Here is a 20,743-nt window from a genome sequence, read left to right on the forward strand (position 1 = left end):
TGCGTGCTGCTACATATCGTACTTGTAGATCTTTACAATGGCTGCAAGTATGCACCGACATGTGTCGTACGCATAGATGATTGGATTTGCAACTCTTTGTTTTGAGAGAGCGCTGTCAAAATGCAAATTTTTGTCAATTGTGCCATTCCAAACGAAAATGAATAGATTTGAATATGGGGATTTTTGACATACATTTCGGCGATTATAGTTTCAATCATTTAATAAAATGATAGTCGTAAAATATTCATTTCTTTAAACTTATTTTACAATAATACCACTAGTTAGAGTTAAAAATAAACAAATCTAAGTAAAATTTATATTTTGATTAAATCAATTGGTCAAAAATTGTAACGCATTTAACTCACAGTGAAAACCAAATATTCTTTTGAAATTTGAGTAAATCGGACCTAGGATATAATAGTTAACATCATTTAGTGGATAGGTTTTATCTTACATGTCTGATGTTCCAGGTTCTGTGATCAAAATGGACTGGTTGCATCGGGACTTCATATTTACAAAACCTGTTTTTAGTGATAAATTTTGATTGGGAAATAATATTTACCTTCCGCCTTCGAACTAATAATATTTACACTAAAAAAAGTATTTTTATCCCTTTTCCCATAATGTCTGAAAGCTATTCTACAGTTTTAGGTCAAACAAAAGTTTACCGAAATTTTTGGCCCGTTTTCCGTTTTGGCTCGCACATTTTTTGTTCTGGCACCCGCTTCAGCTGGCGCGAGGTATTTATCTGTGATTGTTGCCAGCACAAATTTGAGATAAATCCCTCGTGAGAGCGCAAAAAGTGAGAGAGTTTCGTATCAAGTGATCTTTGGCAGGTTTACAAGTATGATATGTATGAGAAGGAAACGATTCCTTTCTCTTTCCAACACACTGCCGTTTGACACTTCGGTCAGTGTGAAACTATTGTGGAACTCAGTGGAACGGGCGTGGAACATGCGTTTGACAGTGACCGAAATGTCAAAAATATCGGGGTTGCCGTCGTGGAAAGCGACGCAGGGAAACAAACAAAGGAGCGGAATATTATATATGGGTTGCTGTGATGGTAAATTTTTTTGAACGAATTTAGTATGAAAATGTAGTTTACCTATAAGGGTTCTACAGAAAATTATACAAAAGTCTTCAATTAGGGTATCTGAGGACGCGTACTTATTCCAGTATTAAGAATACAAACACCGGTGCTAAGTTTTTCTACCCGTTCAATAGTTCTCCGCGAAAAACAGTTTGAAACCGAGGTCTGGGGAGAGAAATGAAAAGACGGATTTTGTCCTGTTATCAATAGTCCAAAGGCGAAAAAGTATTCAAATTATTGGAAGCGAGGCAAAAACGCGTCTATTAAGACCTCCCCCGACGGATTTAGTCGTGTTTTATCAATCGTCCCCGGTAATAAAGTATTACAATTTGTTAATTAAAATTGTCCAAAACATATGGATTTTAAAGAGAGATGTAATTAAGTGCTCGTTTCGAAGTAAATAAGGATATTTCTTTGTAATTTTACTATAAAAATTTTACGCAGTTTTCGTTAGCAGCTACTACACTTTTCTTGGAAATAATTTTAATTATCGTACTGGTATGGAATCATTAATGGTTGTAACGATTTCTAAAGCAACAGATTTAGCATCCACAAAAAAAAACGAACAAGAACAAGCATTTTATCAGGCGAGCGTGGCTGTGTATGTGCGTGTTGCTTCATATCCTACTTGTAGACCTTTGCAATGAAATCAGCAACTATTTTGTGTATACAAAATTATCCATCGGTCTGGTTAGCTGCTGTATAAATAGGTTTTATGAATTTGTATCCGTTGGCTTAAATGCAGAAAACGATGAGTTGTTGATGCTAGTGGACGGATTATAGATGATAATATTCATTGAAGTAGAATCCTGCTGAAGTATGCCATTGTTGCAGGAAATTAGGTCGTTCCTCCGCTGGAACTGCTTAAGAATGTTCTTTTTATCGGGGTCACCAATTTATTGGAATAGTCACCAATTTTATTAGTTGTTTTAATAAATATTTTATTTTATTAACAAATATTTTATTTAACTGAACTTTTTAAGTTGAGAAAATATTGTAGACTAATTTTCGTTTTACAAATTTTTATTAACATATTTTCTAAAGCCTATTTGATTTCTTTTTATATATTTAAAATATCAATAAATAAACAAAGTTTTAACAAACAAAGTGAGTAAAGCCCGTTACACCTTTTATGAAAATGAAATTGTATATATTAATTTCGTCACGAATCCCAAAATTGTAAGTCCTTAAAGGAAAATAGATAGGCCCACCATTAAGTATACCGAAATAATCAGGATGAAGGGCTGAGTTGATTTAGCCATGTCCGTTTGTCTGTTTGTATGCAAACTAGTCCCTCAATTTTTGAGATATCTTGATAAAATTTGGTGTGGGTGTATTTAGGTGTCCGATTAGACATTTGTGGGAACCGGCCGGATCGGACCACTTTAGCATATATCCTCCATACAACAGATTTTTCACAAAAAGAGGATTTTTGTCATATCTTCCTCAATTTATCAGATTGAAGCTTCAAACTTCACCATATTGTATATTCTCGCACGGTGGGTGGTAGCACGGAGAATATATATATATATATGTGGATATGGAAAAAGAAATAAAAGGCAAATAGTTATATTAGTAATGATGACAATAATTAATTTTGTTTTGTGTTAAGTTGGTACAATATTTTACCTTTGGTATATGATGTGGCGTGACAGCAGCAGCGACTTTCTTCCTCCTTGGTTGAAATAGAACAGAAAATGGAAAGTGATCTCCGTGTTGTCGAACCGGAGATCGTGCGAGGGTTTTCCAATGGATATTTGTTATCCGATGGAAAACTCAGTTACCCGTGTTAACGTTGAATATATGTGATGAACATACATGAATGTGTATGCATGTGGGTGTGCAGTACATGAAAGGATGTAAGAATGTATTTGCACTAAATAAGTTATGTATTAGGGTGGCCGTGTTTGCAGTATAAAGATATTTAGGTCCTGACCTAAACATGCCGGCCCCCTTGCGGTAAGCAACATCTTAAAATGAAGGAGTCATGCTGAAGCGGTCACGCGGACGTATTACTTAAAACTAGATACAATATGTTTGTATTATTGAATGAAAATTTGTTGGCTGATCACGTCCGGACTTGTTTGCATATAGTAGCCGCTGTAGGAAAAAGAAGCAACATATTAAAGCTGAAAACAAGAACGGGTTATAATTCAGCGCACCTTATACAGTATACATATTTGGACTGTATTTATCTCTTTTGTGTTCCGAGATTTTTCGTAGTCTGGACGTCTCCGTTCCAGATTTCGACGAATGTAAATTAATTTTCCATTTGGACAAAGAGCCCAAGTCTCTCTTCCAGATTTTACTTTATGAGGTTAAATGTTATATCCAGACGAAGAGGACGCGTCTCCGTGCCAGATTGGATTTATTTTGTTAGATTATGTGACAATTAATTTTCCATCTGGACAAAGAGGCCAAGTCTCTGTTCCAGATTTTAACTTTATGAGGTTAAATGTTATATCCAGACGAAAAGGACGTGTCTCCGTGCCAGATTGGATTTATTTTGTTATATTATATGTGAATTTTAATTTTTGGTTTGGTGGCGAACGCTGAATGGCATACATATTGATATGAAACTCTTTATATTCGTATTGACCCTCCGACAGGCGCTTATAGCAGATTGACCATGTGCATGGACCTGCTTATGGGTTGTCCAAAGTTCGGGCAGTGATGCAAGAATGACCGCGTGAGCGCACAACTGTTTATCAATGGGTTATTGATCACTTTCTAAGTGCTCCCTGAGTACATCCTATCTCTTCTTTGTATTAAATTTCGTGTTTCTGCATTGGATACATAGAAAATCAATAAATTACACTTGCGAGTGATTAATTTATAATTTCTACTGAAAACAATAAATAAAAATTTGTATATTCGAATCTGATCGAAAATTTATAATTTGGTTTTTATTTTTGTGATTTAATTTGTCACAAAGTTTCCTGCCACCCAAGAAAGTTTCGCCTTTTCCACCTAAGTTCGTGGATTTCGGTAAAAATATTGTAGTTGAAAAAATTTTTGTTGCGAAAAAATTCAAGCCTTTCGAGTTTTGAACGATTTTCTTGCAATTTGTACTTATTTTGTAATACTGTTTTCACTAAAGTATTCGTGAAATCAGTAGTTACAATCATTAAAAAAAATTTGGAACGGATCATGTTCCACTTAAACAGCCATATTGGTGTAAAAAAAAATGTTCGCTATGGTAATACCATACCACGTAGATGAAAATGTCATGTAAATGACAAAAGCGAAATGTAAACATGCCGGTAGGTAAACATAGAGGAATTTTGTAATTTACATTAATTGTATGATTTCACTAACTTGTATTTACCTTTCTTTTCAGATTATGCCAATTAAATGATGTCCCTGTGTGTACATATGTATGCATATACACTATGCTGCAATTAACACCCAAGAAGGGATTTAAGTTGCAGTATTACCGGTCGCTGCACAGCCAACAACAACAAAGAGTAGGCAAGAATAAACCTTAAGGACTAATTAATGGAGTTCGTCCATCAGGTTTGCATAATTTAATTGATTAGGAAATCCGGAAATAAATGCTTTGTGCACAATTGTGTTATTTTGAGTGGAAAATAAGCACGTTATTTGTATTGTTTCTGGTTCATTTGCTGTGTCTCCCAATGCCCTACACAAAATGTTGTAAGTTATTATGAGCAATAAGAAACAGCAATTAAACTCTAAAAATATTATAATCGATTCCCGTTTAAAATAAAGATGTAAATTTGTTTGCAATTTCAATGCTACGCATTATTAATACTCTGAACGAGTGGTGGGTTTATACCCGATTGCATGTGAGGTTTATACCTACTTGCGAATTTGGTTTTTAATGAAAAATAATGGAATTGAATAAGAAAAAAATGCTTATGTATGGTAGTTGTCCAATTACACCAACGTGACGTGAAATTTTTAAGTTGTTGTAGTTGTACCTTGTAATTGAAACATTAAACCCTTTTTTATTTAGGTACATTTTGATGAAGAAAATAAAGATGGCCGATTTTTGAAATAAAAATGGCGAATTGAATTTATTTTCCTGCAGCTTATGGACGAAAACGTGGTAAACTGTTTGTAGATTGTTGTGTAGTTTGGCTTGTAGTTAGTTAATGTTTTTAATTATTATTTTTCATTCTGTGGCGGATAAGCTTGGCTATCTGCGAGGGTTTCGTTTCAATAAATTTTTATTTTATGCCGATAATTCGAAGTGGCATTACATATTTTAAAGAAGTGTAATGTCCTAATTTAAGGATCGGTTTGGTCATCGGTGGATACCTCTCCACTTGTTTCATTGGCTGGTGGAAGTAGAATCAGTTTGGCCAAGGGCCTTGTAATTTGAACTTTTTCAGTCGTGATGTCGACAACTCGTACAAGGTCATCTGCTCCCGGGTGGAGTTTGACCACTCTTCCAAGTCTCCATTCGTTTGGAGATACATTGTCGTCTTTCACGACGACGAAATCCCCTATTTTGATGTTTGCTTTCGGGTGTTTCCATTTGACCCGCTTTTGCATTTCTAAGAGATATTCTCTTTTCCATCTTTTGCAAAAGGTTTGATGCAAAGCTTTTAATTTATGCCACCTATTGACTATGTAGGCAGGATTCTCGTTGGAATCTATTTCTGGAGGAGCGAGAAGAAGTCCGCCTACCAGGAAATGACCAGGGGTTAAGGGTTCTAAGTCGGTCGATTCGTTCGACGCTGGACTTAATGGTCGCGAGTTGAGGCAAGCCTCTATTCGACAAAGTAGGGTTGTGAATTCATCAAAAGTATATTTATCCCTACCTGCCACTTTTCGAAAGTGGCTTTTGAAACTTTTTACTCCTGCTTCCAACAGATCTCCCATATGAGGAGAGGCAGTAGGGATGAAATGCCATTGCAGAAGTTGATGAGCATATTTAGACAATGCGTTCTCACGCGAATCAGCTATAAATGCTTTAAACTCAGATCTAAGTGATCGTGAGGCTCCGACAAAGTTAGTCCCATTGTCGGAATATATATTTTTCGGACATCCTCGCCTGGCGATAAATCTGGAGAGTGCCGCGAGAAAGGATTGGGTGCTAAGGTCGTGGCTTCCAAATGTATGGCTTTCGTTGTCAAGCAGACAAACAGACAGACATAACTTTTCGAAATTCGACAACCTCTACCTCTATAACTTTTTATGTCGAATGGTCCTGCAAAATCTACCCCTGAATTAGTAAATGGTCGGGAAAATGTGGTACGTTCCTTGGGAAGGTTACCCATAAGTTGGGTTTGTACACGTTTTTTATAGATTGTGCAGACCTTACAATTGTGAATGATGGATTTTATCATATTTTTAACCCTAGGAATCCAGTATTGGGTTCTAATAAGCCTAAACATTAGTTGATTTTCTCCATGTAAAGAGATTTCATGCGAGAAAATTTGCTTGTGTAAGGTAGGATTATTGTATGGTAGGTCTAGAGCCGCGCGGATGCGACCACCAGTCCTTATAATGCCATACTTGTCTAGAAAAGGGTCAAGAGGAAGCACTTCGCTTTTACAATCTACTAGCTTGCCTGACTTCAGATTTTTGTATTCTGTGGGATAAAACATTTGTTGCGACATCTTAACTAAGCGTTGCGTAGCGATTTCGATTTCATCTGATGAAACCAGATATGACGTTTTATTAAAATAATATTGTCTTTGGATGAGTTCTTTCGAGAAATCTCAAGACATAACATATCACCCTTAAGGCTCGGGGTAGGTTCGAAAATCTATCCAGAATATCAAAATCCGTTTTGGTAGTTACTGCATGTGCTTGCACTCGTTTCTCCTCGATGGTTGTGTTGGGAGATATATCTTGTGTAGGCCATTTTGAGATATCTTCTTGTAACCAAGAAGGTCCCTGCCACCACAAGGAATTGTTGACCAGTTCATGTGCAGGGAGTCCTCTGCTAGCCATATCGGCTGGATTTGATCCCGAATCCACATGACGCCAATTATCCTTTCCTACCTTTTCGACGATTTTCGTGATACGGTGTGCTACGAAAGTTGACCACGAACAAGGGGGTTTTCGTATCCATGCCAGTACAATCGTTGAATCGGTCCATAAGTAGGTTTTTGGATTCCCTAAGTTGAGATTTGTTAGAATTGTTTCCATCATTTCGGAGAGTAGTGCGGCTCCGCATAATTCCGGTCGGGGAAGCGATATAGTTTTTACAGGAGCTACTTGGTCAGAACTTGGTCGTTGTTTTCCACTCGCAGGTATACCGCCACGGCATACGCTTTCTCTGATGCGTCACAAAAACCGTGAATTTCCACTTTGTTGTGCGGGGAAAAGTGAGTCCAGCGCGGTATCCCAATGTTATTAATTTCATGATACTTTTCCATAAGGGTGTTCCAACGTTCCCTAGTAGTTGGTGATACATCTTCATCCCATTTTGTACCTTCAAGCCAAATGTTTTGCATGATTATTTCGGCTACAACTACTATTGGAGCAAGCCATCCTAATGGGTCGAACAGTTAACGGATTGCCAATAAGATCGCTCTTTTGGTTAAAGTGTCGCAATTTTCCATTGGTTTTGCGATGAAGTAAAACTCATCATTATGTGCATTCCACCTGATTCCTAGTGCCTTCACTGAACTTGCGTCTTCGAATTCCAGGAAATATTTGTTAAGGAGATGCTGTTTATGGATATCCTTTAGTATTTGGTCGGAATTGGCTGTCCATTTTCTTAGTGGAAAGCCGGCTGATTGCAATGCCTGAGATATTTGATCTCTGGCAGTAATTGTTGATTGGATGCAGTGTCCACCAGCAAGAATATCATCCACATACATGTATTCTCTTAGTATTGTGGATGCAATTGGAAAGGTGTCTTCGACGTCCTTTGCCAATTGTAAAAGTGTCCTTATTGCTAGATAAGGAGCACAGTTAACCCCAGTCTTCAGTTCGTAAAGGCTGACAGGGCTTTCAGAGCTAGTACGTAATACTATGCGCTGGTATATGGTTTGGTTTGGTTGTACCATAATTTGTCGGTACATTTTCTCGATATCGCTGTTGAAGACATATTTGTAAAGTCTCCAGCGAATCATAAGAATAGTTAGGTCAGCTTGTAGCGTAGGACCTGTATACAAAACGTCGTTCAGACTTACTCCGTTTGCGGTCCGACTAGATGCGTTAAAAACAACGCGAACTTTCGTGGAGGTACTTTCGTCCTTGATGACGGCGTGATGAGGTAGAAAATAATGGTCAGAGAAGTCTGGTGGCACACAGCTGTTGATCCTTGACATATGTCCCAATTCCTCGTATTCGGTCACAACTCGATTGTACTCCGTTTGTAAAGTAGGATTTTTCGCGAGGCGTGTCTCGTTCCGGAAGAACTGAGAGCATGCTCTTTTAAGAGAAGGCCCTAGGGATATATTTGAGAGGAATTCTCGTTTAAAAGGTAATGAGACTGTGTATTTCCCGGTATTATCCCTAGTGGTGGTACTTCTGTATAATTCCTCGCAGTATTGTTCGTCCGCATTAAAGCGTTTGTTTTTAGGGATTTCTTCCAGTTCCCAAAAGGTGGATAATTGCTTATCCAACGATACGTCACTGTAATAGGAGACGATTTCTTTGGGTTGCTCTTGCACATCTTTACGGCCTGTAAGTATCCAGCCGAAAACAGTTTATTGTGCTAAGAGCGTACCAAGGACATTCTTCTGCAATCCGTTCAAGATGATTTAAGGGTAAATGTCCCCTCCAAGAACTAGATCCACTGGTTCGTTGACAAAGAATCTTTTATCTGCCAACTCGAGATCAGGGAATGATTGTCTGGTCATCGCACTGATCTGTCATGTTGGAAGATCCCCTGTAAGCTTTGGCAGGACAAGAACTTTTGTGTTCAAAGAAAATAATGGGTCAATTAGTGACCGCAATTCTATTGAACAAGACTCTTTGACCTGTGCAGAGAATGAGTTAGTTATACTGGAAACTTGAGCGCGAATTTTCTTGGATGCCAGGTTAATTCGACGTTTGAGACGTTCGGTAATAAATGAACATTCAGAACCTGAATCAATTAGGGCTCTGGCTGAAATTTTGGTATTGTTATAATGTATGTTGATACGAGCGGTGCCTAACAGTACACCAGCGGTATTATGCGCATGGCAAGATTGCACATTGGAGGTTTGCTTGTCATTGGACTTTGAGTTTTGCTTCTCTCGTGCTTGTCGCGATGTTGAAGGGGTATCATCTTCCTTACTTCTATGAACTGCTGCTTTTTGCTGAATTTTTTGTATATGTAGGAGCGTGTTGTGTCGAGAATGGCATGTACTACAGTTATAAGAACTAGTACATTTCGACACAGTATGTCCAGACGATAAACAATTCAGGCAGCTATTATTGCTCTTAATAAAATCGACTCTATGGGCAGGTGAAAGTTTAAGGAATTTCGTGCAGTTGCGTAGTTTATGCTCATTTGTGTGACACATTTTACAATTAAATTTCTTGACGCTTGTTTGGAAGCTGCCAACCTTTTTTTGTTGGGGTTCAGGAGTTGGTTTTGTAATATGAGGCTTAAAACTTTTTGAAGTCTTATTGCCTCTATGGCCAGACACGTTTTCCAACGGAAGAAATCGGTCAGAAAGAAATTTATTCATGTCCTCCCATTTAGCTATCTCTGTCTTGTTCCCCAAAGACTGTTCCCAAAGCGAGAGGCTGCTTTCGGGCAATTTTTCTGCGCAAAGGTACACAAAAAGTGCATCCCATAAATCTATATTATGCCCTTTTAATGCATTCATGCAATTATTTAATTTTAATTGTAAATCTTTAATAGATTTACCGCAATCCGTTTCAATAGGTTTTATTCCGAAGACAGTGTCGAGCTGAGCTTTAACTAAACTACGCATGTTTTCATACCTTTCAGTGAGGTTCTTCCACGCCATTTCAAACCCTTCATTTGTGACAGGTGCGTTGCTAACAATTTCGTTGGCCTCCCCCTTTGTTTTCTGACTGAGGTAATATAGTTTCTCAATGGGGTAAATATCGTCGTTCGAAATGTAAATGGCCGTAAACATATCTCGGAATGTTGGCCAAGACAAATAGTCACCCTTGAAGACTTCGGTATCACATGGAGGGAGGCGAAGATGGTGTTTGCGATCAGTCTGTTTTTGGGCAGGCTGGTCAATTTTCTCTGTTTCTGCCTTATTAAGGGTCTCTGTCTGAGCCGACATAGCAGACATACATTTAAAATAACTAGCCATAGAAAGCTTATGCTTCTTTTTTATGGCTTTAATTTCATCTTTGGACAAATCCGCGGAGATTAACGCGTCATAAGCATTTTTGGTTTTTACTCACATATTTTTTAACTCCTCTTGTTGAAAGGAAAGAGTGTGTTTATCGAGATCAGTCACGATACCGATATCTGATTCGAATTCGACAATTGCCTCAGCAAAAAGTATGTATGCATCCATTTTTACTTATGATATGTATACAGATAGAAATCCGGAAGATTTAATGTATACTTTTGAGGTAAAAACCTCTTGTTGCCCTCTCTGCTCAGCTAGTGTTATGTAATTAAGTACCGCAAGCAAGGTAGAAACCCTCAGTTGCGTTTTGATCGGTGGTAGAAACCCACCGACTCGTATACCTAGCTAAGTGCTACCGCAAGTAAGGTAGAAACCCTCAGTTGCGTTTTGATCGGTGGTAGAAACCCACCGACTCGTATACCTAGCTAAGTGCTACCGCAAGTAAGGTAGAAACCCTCAGTTGCGTATTGATCGGTGGTAGAAACCCACCGACTCGTATACCTAGCAAAATGTTAACGCAATTAAGGAGAAACCCGCAATTGCGTAATAATAGGTGTTAAAATTCCACCGACTCGTATAACTAGCTAAGCTACTGAAAAGAAAGCTAGAGAAAGGAGGGCAACAAAAGCAAACGCAGACTAAAATGCAATGCAGTTTTTAAATTTTCACTATCTATTTCTTTTAGTGTAATTTTGTATGCGCGGATGTATATAAAAAATGCCGATTCGCCACCCACACAGATGTAATGGTTATTTTTTACAACAAAAAACCTGGACTTCGTTGTGTTAATCCAGTATATGTTAACCGCAAAAAAAAGGCAAAGTGTAAAAATAATAAGCAACAAATAAGCAGTTAAAATTATTGCAGAATTTTTTGTTGGGTATGTGAACCAAAGTGAAGTGCTGTTGTTGTTGTTGAAAATTAACAAACAAGGAAACTAAAAAGAATATATGGTTATGTGAAACCGAAAATAGTGCAGTTTAACTTAAAATTAATATTGTTTCTACTAAAAATTCTGCACTATGTTACCTTAAGCTGTGTCAGCAAAACCTTACCGCGGGTGGGGGGATAATGCTGATAGACAAAAGGCCTTTTTAACACTTAATTCACTTAAAAAAAAATGTTCACTTAAAAAAAATTGTGCGCTGTAAATTATAACCACGTACCTTGTTTGTTGTTGCGGCTATCTATGCTTGGTAGATGGTTTGCAAAGATGATTTTGTTTTTATTCCAAATGCTGCTCTATCTCGAAGGTCTTGTTTGTTGTGCCAAAAATTATAATAGATAATCTTTATTTGCCTTTTCTGTGATGTGGACTGTATATGTAAAGTTCTTGTCGCTTGTAAAAAAATCTCACGGTGAGAAAGGATCAAATGTATATTCTCGCACGGTGCGTGGTAGCACGGAGAATATATATATATATATGTGGATATGGAAAAAGAAATAAAAGGCAAATAGTTATATTAGTAATGATGACAATAATTAATTTTATTTTGTGTTAAGTTGGTACAATATTTTACCTTTGGTATATGATGTGGCGTGACAGCAGCAGCGACTTTCTTCCTCCTTGGTTGAAATAGAACAGAAAATGGAAAGTGATCTCCGTGTTGTCGAACTGGAGATCGTGCGAGGGTTTTCCAATGGATATTTGTTATGCATGTGGGTGTGCAGTACATGAAATGATGTAAGAATGTATTTGCACTAAATAAGTTATGTATTAGGGTGGCCGTGTTTGCAGTATAAAGATATTTAGGTCCTGACCTAAACAATATTGCACATATTGTTGTCTGAAAAAATGGATGAGATCGGTCGTATATATACCATATATCCCCCACAACCGATTGTTCAGATAAGAAACTTTTCGTAATTACTGCCCCATTTTAAAAGCTATAAGATTGAAATTTCAACGATTGCTTACGTATATAGCATATATTGTTGTCTGAAAAAATCATACAGATCGGTGGTATATAAAGTATATATCTCATACAAACATTTGTTCAGATAAGAAACTGTTCGCAATTTCTACCCCATCATAACAGCTAGAAGCTTCAAATTTCACCAAATGCTTACTTATATAGCAGATATTGTTGTCTAAAAAAATCATAGAGATCGGTGGTACACAAATCACTTACCAAGATTGCGCATTAACGAGCATAGTGTACCTATACAAGTGTGTCAGCTAAGCGATAAACGTCAAAACTACAAAGAGCCTCGCTCACCTGATGCAAATCTCAGGTCTAGGGTTGCATTTTTGGTACGCAAGAGTACTTCAAGCTGAGTTGCATTTGATAGTTTAATAAAACTTTGTAGTATTTACAGATGAAATAGTTGCATATATTTCCGCGGAAATAAGAATACTAGAAGATTTCTAGCCTGCAACAACATACGGGAAGAAAAATTTATTTAAATTAGAGTCAAAATATAAAGCGCCACACGAGTAACATGGAAAAATTTCACTTCCAATACTGTTTTCACACAGAAACTTAATGATCTCATTTCACCTGCTAATGAAATCGTAATTTTTTTGCTTTCACACAGAAGTAACTGCTCGATTAGTATGAAGGATGAGACAGACAATCATTGCGAAATGATACAAGGTGGGAGCATGGTGACATACCTACAAACAACAAAAATGCCATGTACTTGTAAATTCGATGGACAAATGTCAAAATCGTACTGCGCCGGCAGTTGATGTATCAAATCAAATAAAAAAGGTTATAATCAGCTGTTCGATGCGGCCACCTTGTATCGTTCCGCCATGCAGACAATGACATTTGCTTTGAAAACTAAGAAGCGGAAACGGAAGCGGAACGCTGCCAACCGAGTTGCATTGTGCTTTGGACTTCATTAGGCATTCGATTAGCTACTAATGAAATAATAATAGATTCGAATTTTGTAGGGAAGATGGAGCTCAATAAGCGTCTTAATGTAGAAAATTGCCTTTATTATTCAATAAGCCGTCTGTGTGAAATTAGTATAAGGCTGTTTATACAAATGCAGAAGGGCAAAATTATATAAAGGCTTTGGTCGCTTCAATGCAAAGATAACGTACGGCATTTCATTGTTTTTGTCTGGCGTTGTCAAAGCGTAGGCACGCAACCAAAGCATTTATGTAAATTTTTCGATACTTCGCCCGACAGATGAACTAATGAATGCAACACAACCAAAGCGTCTGTGTAAATCCGCCTTAATTGTTGTAGCTGTAAAAGTCTCCTGCAAATAAAATGGTGCTGTAAGTGCAAACAAATCAAACTCCTATATGACACTACTTTATTTTCTATGTATTTTTCTTGTATTTTCTCTTATATTTTTTGTCGAGGGAGCCAATAAGGTTTCAGTATTGGTGTAAATGTGTGAACTATATTTAAAAAAAACTAACGAAATACAAGAAAAATACAACGTAGTTCATAAGAAACAAACAAGCCAGTTTGTATTTCGAAAGGGTTTTTTGACATTAGGCTGTTTTTTCTTTATTTTTTCTGACAAATGAAAATTTTATTTTTAGTTTAAAAATTTTCTGCATAAAAACACAACTTAATTCAAAGTGTAAATTGTGTGTGCAAATGAGTTTTCAATAAGTGTACATTTTTCAGTATTAAGGAATTGACCTCCAGATTCTTGTGTTACACAGATATAGTGAACTTGGGTACAGAAATTCAAATTAAAAAGTTTTTCACAATAATTTGAAAAACTTAACGTTTTCTCTGCTTTTTAAACTTAAAGGAGTGACCCTCCGTAATAAATTAAACTTTTAATGAAAATCAATAACTCTGAACTGAACACTTTTCCACATGATATAAAATTAAAATGCTGTGGAACAGGAGCAACACTTTTGTGACTACATAAACCCTGTTTCAATCTTATACGTCTCTGCACAGAACCCTAAGATCCGTTTTCAACCGAAATAACAATGGCAACTAAGATTTTCCCGTTATGCTCACTTAATCGAGTGCCTGTCAGAAAGAAGTCAACACACTTGTACACTATGTTCACGAGTTCAAAATTGCTTCGAACAGCTGATATGCTGTTTTTATTGAAAAATACAAGAGCATGTTTTTTTGTAAATTTATTCTATTTTAATTAATAATTTAATCACTAAAATGTTTTTAACCGTAAATATATCGTTCTTATCGGTCAACTATAATTGTATCATATCTAAACAAATATCGCCGAAACTTCGCTCACAATTGACAACATTATATACATATGTGATAGATCCTGGTTTTGCCAAGCGAATTAATTTTAATTATCGTACTGGTATTGAATCATGTACCGATTTCTAAAGCAACAGCAAATCAGCGTGGAGAACGTACTGGACGCACTGCGCCAGGCAAATGCTTTCGCCTCTATACTGCTTGGGCTTACAAACATTAATCAGAAGATAATACTGTACCAGAGCAGAGCTATAAAAAGATTGAATCAATTGAGTGTGCATTATCTCAGCATTCTTTTAAAAATTGTAATTGTTTGGTTGCATATTATAAATCTCCATTCCTGAATGGCTTAAAATACTTTCAACTCAAAACCAAATTGTGTATGTTATTGAATGCTAAAATATAATTCAATATAGAGTGTGAATTTACGAACCATTCGCAATCTTTATTGAGTGTAAACTTGAAATGAATGCACATTTTTTTTCATTCAGTACTAAATATTTTTCCCCAAGGTTATTTTTTTTGTATACTTTCATTGCCCCCAGATATGTTAAATCAATTTAGGAGTTGGGTGCACAAAAGGCGTAAAACTGGTCAATAGAAATAATAACCCCTTCTAAATATTCAAGTTAATTATTATAAAACTAGAAAGTCTTAAATCATCTTCATGGTGTCCAAACATAAGACTTACAAGAAATAGTACTTCATAGCAGATTTTGTATACATCATGATTGGCTTGATGTTTCTTTCATTAATCGTGTAAGATAAAAAAAATTTAGGCTCTTGTGGGTTGACTGGTTTCCTTTTTTGGTATATCTCGCGGATAACTTGCATATATAAAAGCATAGGGCTCTTGATTATATAAAGTATACTAAAAACATAAAGATATAGTCGAATTTTGCTGAAACTTCGCAAAGACAATCTATTGCTTTCTCCCTATGTGTCAAGATGTTACTATATGTCCTACTTATTTTGCTATTGCTGTAAAATTGATTATGTAAATGAACACATTGTGCATTGACCAAATAGAGTAATATGTGGTTGTTTTTTGTCGATCATATAACAAAAACAAATACTTGAGTTTAAGTCATTTAAATTCATCAAAGTACATAGGTCTATCGGCGATTTCTTTGGAGCTTCCTAGTTCAGAGAATTTCGATAAAATTATGTCTATTTCCATGGCATCGTCCTACAGCGATTCAGGCTTTTTCTATTCACCTCAGTCACCTTCCCCGTTTTCCTTCATCTGTGCCACAAAAATTGGTAGAAGCTCTGCAGAGGTTATTAATTTCCCTCCCCACAAAGAGATTGACTGCCTCCATCGGACTACAGTTTTTTTAAAGCTGATGTTTTGACAGTATTTGACGGGATATAAATATAGGACCCGAGTGATTGACAAGGACCATTAGTCTATATGCCTATTTGCACAGCATTGGTAAAATATTGAAATTGCTTTGGATGGTTGAATTCTATCTTAAAATAAAAAATAAATGTAAGGCGCGATAACCTCCGAAGAGATCTAAGGCCGAGCTTCTCTTCCAATTTGCGTCGTGCTCCTCTTGATTTTCCCAACAAATTGGCCGGACGGGACCTTCATGTTTTATGCCGACTCCGAACGGCATCTGCAAGGCAGATGAGTTTTCACTGAGAGCTTTTCATGGCAGAAATACACCCGGAGCGCTTGCCAAACACTGCCGAGGGGCGACCCCGCTTAGAAAAATTTTCTTCTAATTTAAAAACCTTATTTCTAAAATTTTGATGTTGCTTTGCCCAGGGTGCGAACCCAGGGCATACGGTGTGGTAGGCGGAGCACGCTACCATCACACCACGGTGGCCGCCGAATTCTATCTTACTTGAGCAGATTTTTATTCAAAGTCACTTTTCTTTGCTACCAATAGAGCCTAGGTTAGTTGATTGCAATTACAAACTATTGTGTTTAGAAGAATATTTTTCTTAGAAATTAGAGAAAAATAGTATATTGCTATTACAATTTACAAACCCACAAACCAGTATAGATACAGTATTTGACCATATACCGCTAAGAAGAATATATGAAGGAACTTAAGAGCTTTTTTTTTTGAATTGCCTTTTCTTCAATTGTTTAATCACCAACTGAGGACGTTCAAATGTAGGTTAGTAGTTTTTCATGCAAGCACCTTTTATGTGGCACATTGGCAACACTTATTTGAAACGATGACAAACAGGGATGTTGTAATATTTGTCATTTGCTTTTTTTATTATTAAATTTTTAGGAAAAGTTCAATAAAAATACTTTTCAACTTCTTTGTGCTTTATTACCATTTAAATAACGAATAAACTGGTCATCACGTACAATAATTAAGTTTTTGGGTTTATATTTTGAAGGGGCTTTAATTAAATACAACCATGTGTTATTTGAAAGGGTTTTGTGCATGTACGACATTTTTCATAATTGATTGGTACTAGAAAAGTGTGTGCACACTCAGCAAAGGCTGCATTCATTTGAACGCTTATTCTGTGTTGAAAAATGTTTGTTTCATTCAATTACTTCATTGTTTTTCTAATGAGTTCAGGAATTATTCTTTTTTCCACTACTGAACGAAGAATGGGTTTACTTTTAAGCCACATTCCTTAGTACGGCCCATACATGACACAAAAGCCATGCGCAAATATAAAACGACGAAATTTGTGCAAATGAAAATTTTGACATAAACGGCTCAAAAACACTGCGCAATATTCAGTTTTAAAGTAGCGCAACAAATGAAACATGTGTTTTAAATGTATAAAAAAGGCACTAATTGTATAAAAAACCAGTCTTTATTTTCCACAGTGCTGGTAATTCACAGTATAAGTCGAAAAACTCGCACCAGAAGTGTTTATTTTCTATTGCATTTATAATATATGTATATAGTTTAGTTGCAAGACCAGTTCAACTCATTGCAGCACTGCGCAATATTCATTTAAATTATTATGTATTATTGAATTTGTGTGAATTCCTGTTACAAGCTAGAGATGGTCCTTACGCCTTCGATATTAACATTTTTAAGCAATAATTACTGATTTTATATTATCAGAAACCACAGGTAAACTGTATAACATTCACCACACACGAAGAAAAAAGCATGTGCGATATTTGCAGACATGCGTAAATATCAAACTCGTTTTGATTTAAGCGAAGTTCTCTGCGCAAATAGCGCAACCAGTGCATACACCGGGCAAATCCTTGTGCAAATTGGTAATTGGCACACGGACACTTTAGCCGTGTAATTGGCGTATAACAAGGGATGAATGATTGAAGAGCAAGCATTCTTAAATCAATGATAACAAATTTCAAATGATTGCACAGTTTTACAGCTCTGTACCAGAGATACGGCGCATAAATCTTGGGAATGCTGTGCTTATGCTTAAAGCACTTGGTGTAAGTTATCTAATTCACTTTGACTTTTTAAATCCACAGCCACATGAACCGCTTGCCTTAGTAATTATACGCTTTGGGTGCTCTCAACCATCATGGTGAACTAACGAAATTGGGTAGACGTATGGCCGAATTTCCAGTTGATCCAATGATGGGTAAAATGCTATTTGCTAGTGAGAAGTAGTAGAAGTTTGGAAAATTTTGCTTTACGAGTTTGAAATGTAATTAACTAATGCGTATAATTTAGTTTGATTTAATACTCGGAATTCCATACTTTGTAAACCGGATTATTAAATTTGAATTCCGTAATTTTAGGTACAAATGTTCCGAAGAATTGGTTTAAATTGCAGCGATGCTTTCTGTGAATAGCGCAATATTCTATCGTCCAAAAGATAAAATACATGCCGGTACAGCTCGTAAGAACTTCAATCATATGCATGGTGACCATTTGAGTTTGTTGCAAGTCTATAATCAATGACTTGATACAGATAATAGCACGCAATGGTGCTAAATTATATTCAATATCGTTAATCCATTTAAAGAGGATCTAATAGCTGCAGTAAAGGAGCATCAGGTAAAATATATCAGAATTTGAAAAATTAAAAACTTAATATCTCATATTCTCAGATTTGAATAGTTGTGGCTGGTTTTACAAATATGTTTTACACAACCTGGACGTGTAGGTGCCATGTGGGTTGCAGCGCCTATAGCTCAGAAATGGGCGAGGAATTGGGAAATGAAATTGGCTTCAGTACGATCACAAAATCGGTATGTGTTGTTCGAAAATATACACAGCTTTTGCATGTGACTGTTCAGTCTACAGTGTCCTGTAAGAATAGTTGTTAGGATTCTTAGGTTATCTTTCGAGAGGTCTATTAATGCCCTATACACTTTTAATAACCACTTTAATTTTTACAGAACGCAGAATTGAAGGACACCATCCGAATAGCACCGGATCAATTTCACTTGGAATTGATGGAGGCAATAAGGGACGAAAATTGGCCAATAAAGTAAGTTCAATATATGTGTATGTGTATGTGAAATTACTAAACTTGCATTTTAATGTAACAGGTTTTATTAAATTTGGGTCTCTGCATTGTGCTCAAAGATATCGTATCGCTTAAAGATTTAATAATCCTACAGGGGGATGGCGCTTCCCATACATACATACCCTTGGATTTCTTGATGATATATTAATGCCGCCATCTGTATTACAACATCCTTCCCGGTACGAGGAAGCTTAACAAGCTTGGGTGTGGGAATATCCACTAGAATATGGTGTTAAGCATGATTTATTCGTGGATATAGGAGAACCAAACAAATTTCGTGTTTTACGTGAAATTTTCGAGGAAAATTTACCAATTAAAAAAAAAAAAATAAATAAATGTAAGGCACGAGCTTCTCTTCCAATTTGCGTCGTGCTCCTTTTGATTTTCCCTACAAATTGGCCGGACGGGACCTACATGTTTTATGCCGACTCCGAACGGCATTTGCAAGGCAGATGAGTTTTCACTGAGAGCTTTTCATGGCAGAAATACACTCGGAGCGCTTGCCAAACACTGCCGAGGGGCGACCCCGCTTAGAAAAATTTTCTTCTAATTGAAAAACCTTATTTCTAAAATTTTTGATGTTGCTTTGCCCGGGGTGCGAACCCAGGGCATACGGTGTGGTAGGCGGAGCACGCTACCATCACACTACGGTGACCGCCAAATTTACCAATCGGACCACCAAAAAACAGACACACCACAATCAGGTTCAGCAGCGGGTGCATCCGCCGAACAACCAGCATCTACGCAACAAACAGAAGACTCCATACCGGACAGTGGTGTTTATAAAAAGATGTGGATATATTAATAATCATATCATATATCAAATTTATTTTAGGCTGCTATTAATAATTATATTATATATGTAATTATAAAATATTAATTCATATTGCATATTTCTTTCGAAATCTTCGGGACTGAATTGCACTTCACATATGCATGCTGTTTTGAGATTCACTACGCCCCTTCGGTGGCAAAAACTAAGCAAGTTCTTAGCCACTACTGCATCCTTTGGAAAATGGAAAAATCTCCATTTCTTTTCACTGGTTTTCTTGTTGTCGTTATCACACCCAAACACAGAACAATGCATTATTAATATAATTATTTAATTAAAACCTTCAAAAATATACGTATATCAAAGCGCGGCTAAATGAAAATGAGCAATTGCTACGTCATCAAAAACAGCTGATCTTTTGTTTACATGTGCAATGCGCAATCTTCTGTGTGTGATTTGTGTCGGTGGTACATATATTATATACCCCATATAAACTGTAATTTTTGTCCCTTTTTTACGGCTAGAAGATTCAAATTTCATCAGATACTTACGTTTATGTAATATATTGTTGAAATACGTGATTCTTAATCATAGTTTATACATGCAGACCACAAAACACGTGAAACTTTGCATCCTCACACAAAGTACCTACCTATTTTTTTATTTTATATTTATCTTATAGGTATGTACATCTGTTCATTATATATTTCTTATCTTATACAGCCGATTATTTGGAGATTACGAATGGGATAAGATTATTGTTCACGTTAATTCATGAAAGGTATGAAGTCTTCGGCACAGCCCGTCCTCCCTTTTTTTCATTTCTTTTTGAAACTTCTTTATCCTTATTGCCTACTCATCATATATATATATATGGGGTATTCCATCCCATTTCGACCAATTTTGAACCCGACCCCTTTAGAATTGGCTGAAAGTTTTTCTTCTTCCAACGAAATTCGAAAAATCTCGAAAACTGAAAAATTACAAAAAAAAAAAAAATCTTTACAAATTTTTTTGTATTTTTTCCGAA

At 36.4% G+C, this 20,743-nt stretch overlaps 1 protein-coding gene and 1 long non-coding RNA gene across 10 annotated transcripts in view; one reads left to right on the plus strand and one right to left on the minus strand.

Annotated features, from left to right (window-relative positions):
- LOC137244389 (uncharacterized) overlaps positions 1 to 11,990 on the minus strand; it is a 43,542-nt gene extending 31,552 nt beyond the window's left edge. For 2 of the 7 annotated variants that reach the window (XM_067773338.1, XM_067773335.1), the window contains exon 1: positions 2,720 to 11,989. In XM_067773338.1, the coding sequence (XP_067629439.1) occupies positions 8,893 to 10,299 (1,407 nt within the window). In that variant the 5' untranslated portion in view covers positions 10,300 to 11,989 and the 3' untranslated portion in view covers positions 2,720 to 8,892. Of the gene's footprint in view, positions 1 to 2,719 lie in introns of all 7 variants that reach the window. The other 5 variants (XM_067773337.1, XM_067773336.1, XM_067773340.1 and 2 more) reach the window with 5 other exon arrangements.
- On the plus strand, positions 11,309 to 19,732 carry LOC137244399 (uncharacterized). 3 transcript variants are annotated; one of them, XR_010950965.1, is made up of 6 exons: positions 11,309 to 11,491; positions 13,485 to 13,576; positions 18,208 to 18,466; positions 18,520 to 18,660; positions 18,811 to 18,902; positions 18,964 to 19,732. It is a non-coding gene; the product is annotated as an uncharacterized lncRNA (long non-coding RNA). The 3 variants fall into 3 exon arrangements; XR_010950966.1 differs by lacking the exons at positions 11,309 to 11,491; positions 13,485 to 13,576 and adding an exon at positions 15,740 to 17,895; XR_010950967.1 differs by lacking the exons at positions 11,309 to 11,491; positions 13,485 to 13,576 and adding an exon at positions 17,915 to 18,113.
- The last annotated feature ends 1,011 nt before the right edge of the window (positions 19,733 to 20,743 follow it).

Source organism: Eurosta solidaginis, chromosome 3 (genome assembly GCF_040869045.1).
Source record: "Eurosta solidaginis isolate ZX-2024a chromosome 3, ASM4086904v1, whole genome shotgun sequence".
NCBI lineage: Eukaryota > Metazoa > Arthropoda > Insecta > Diptera > Tephritidae > Eurosta > Eurosta solidaginis.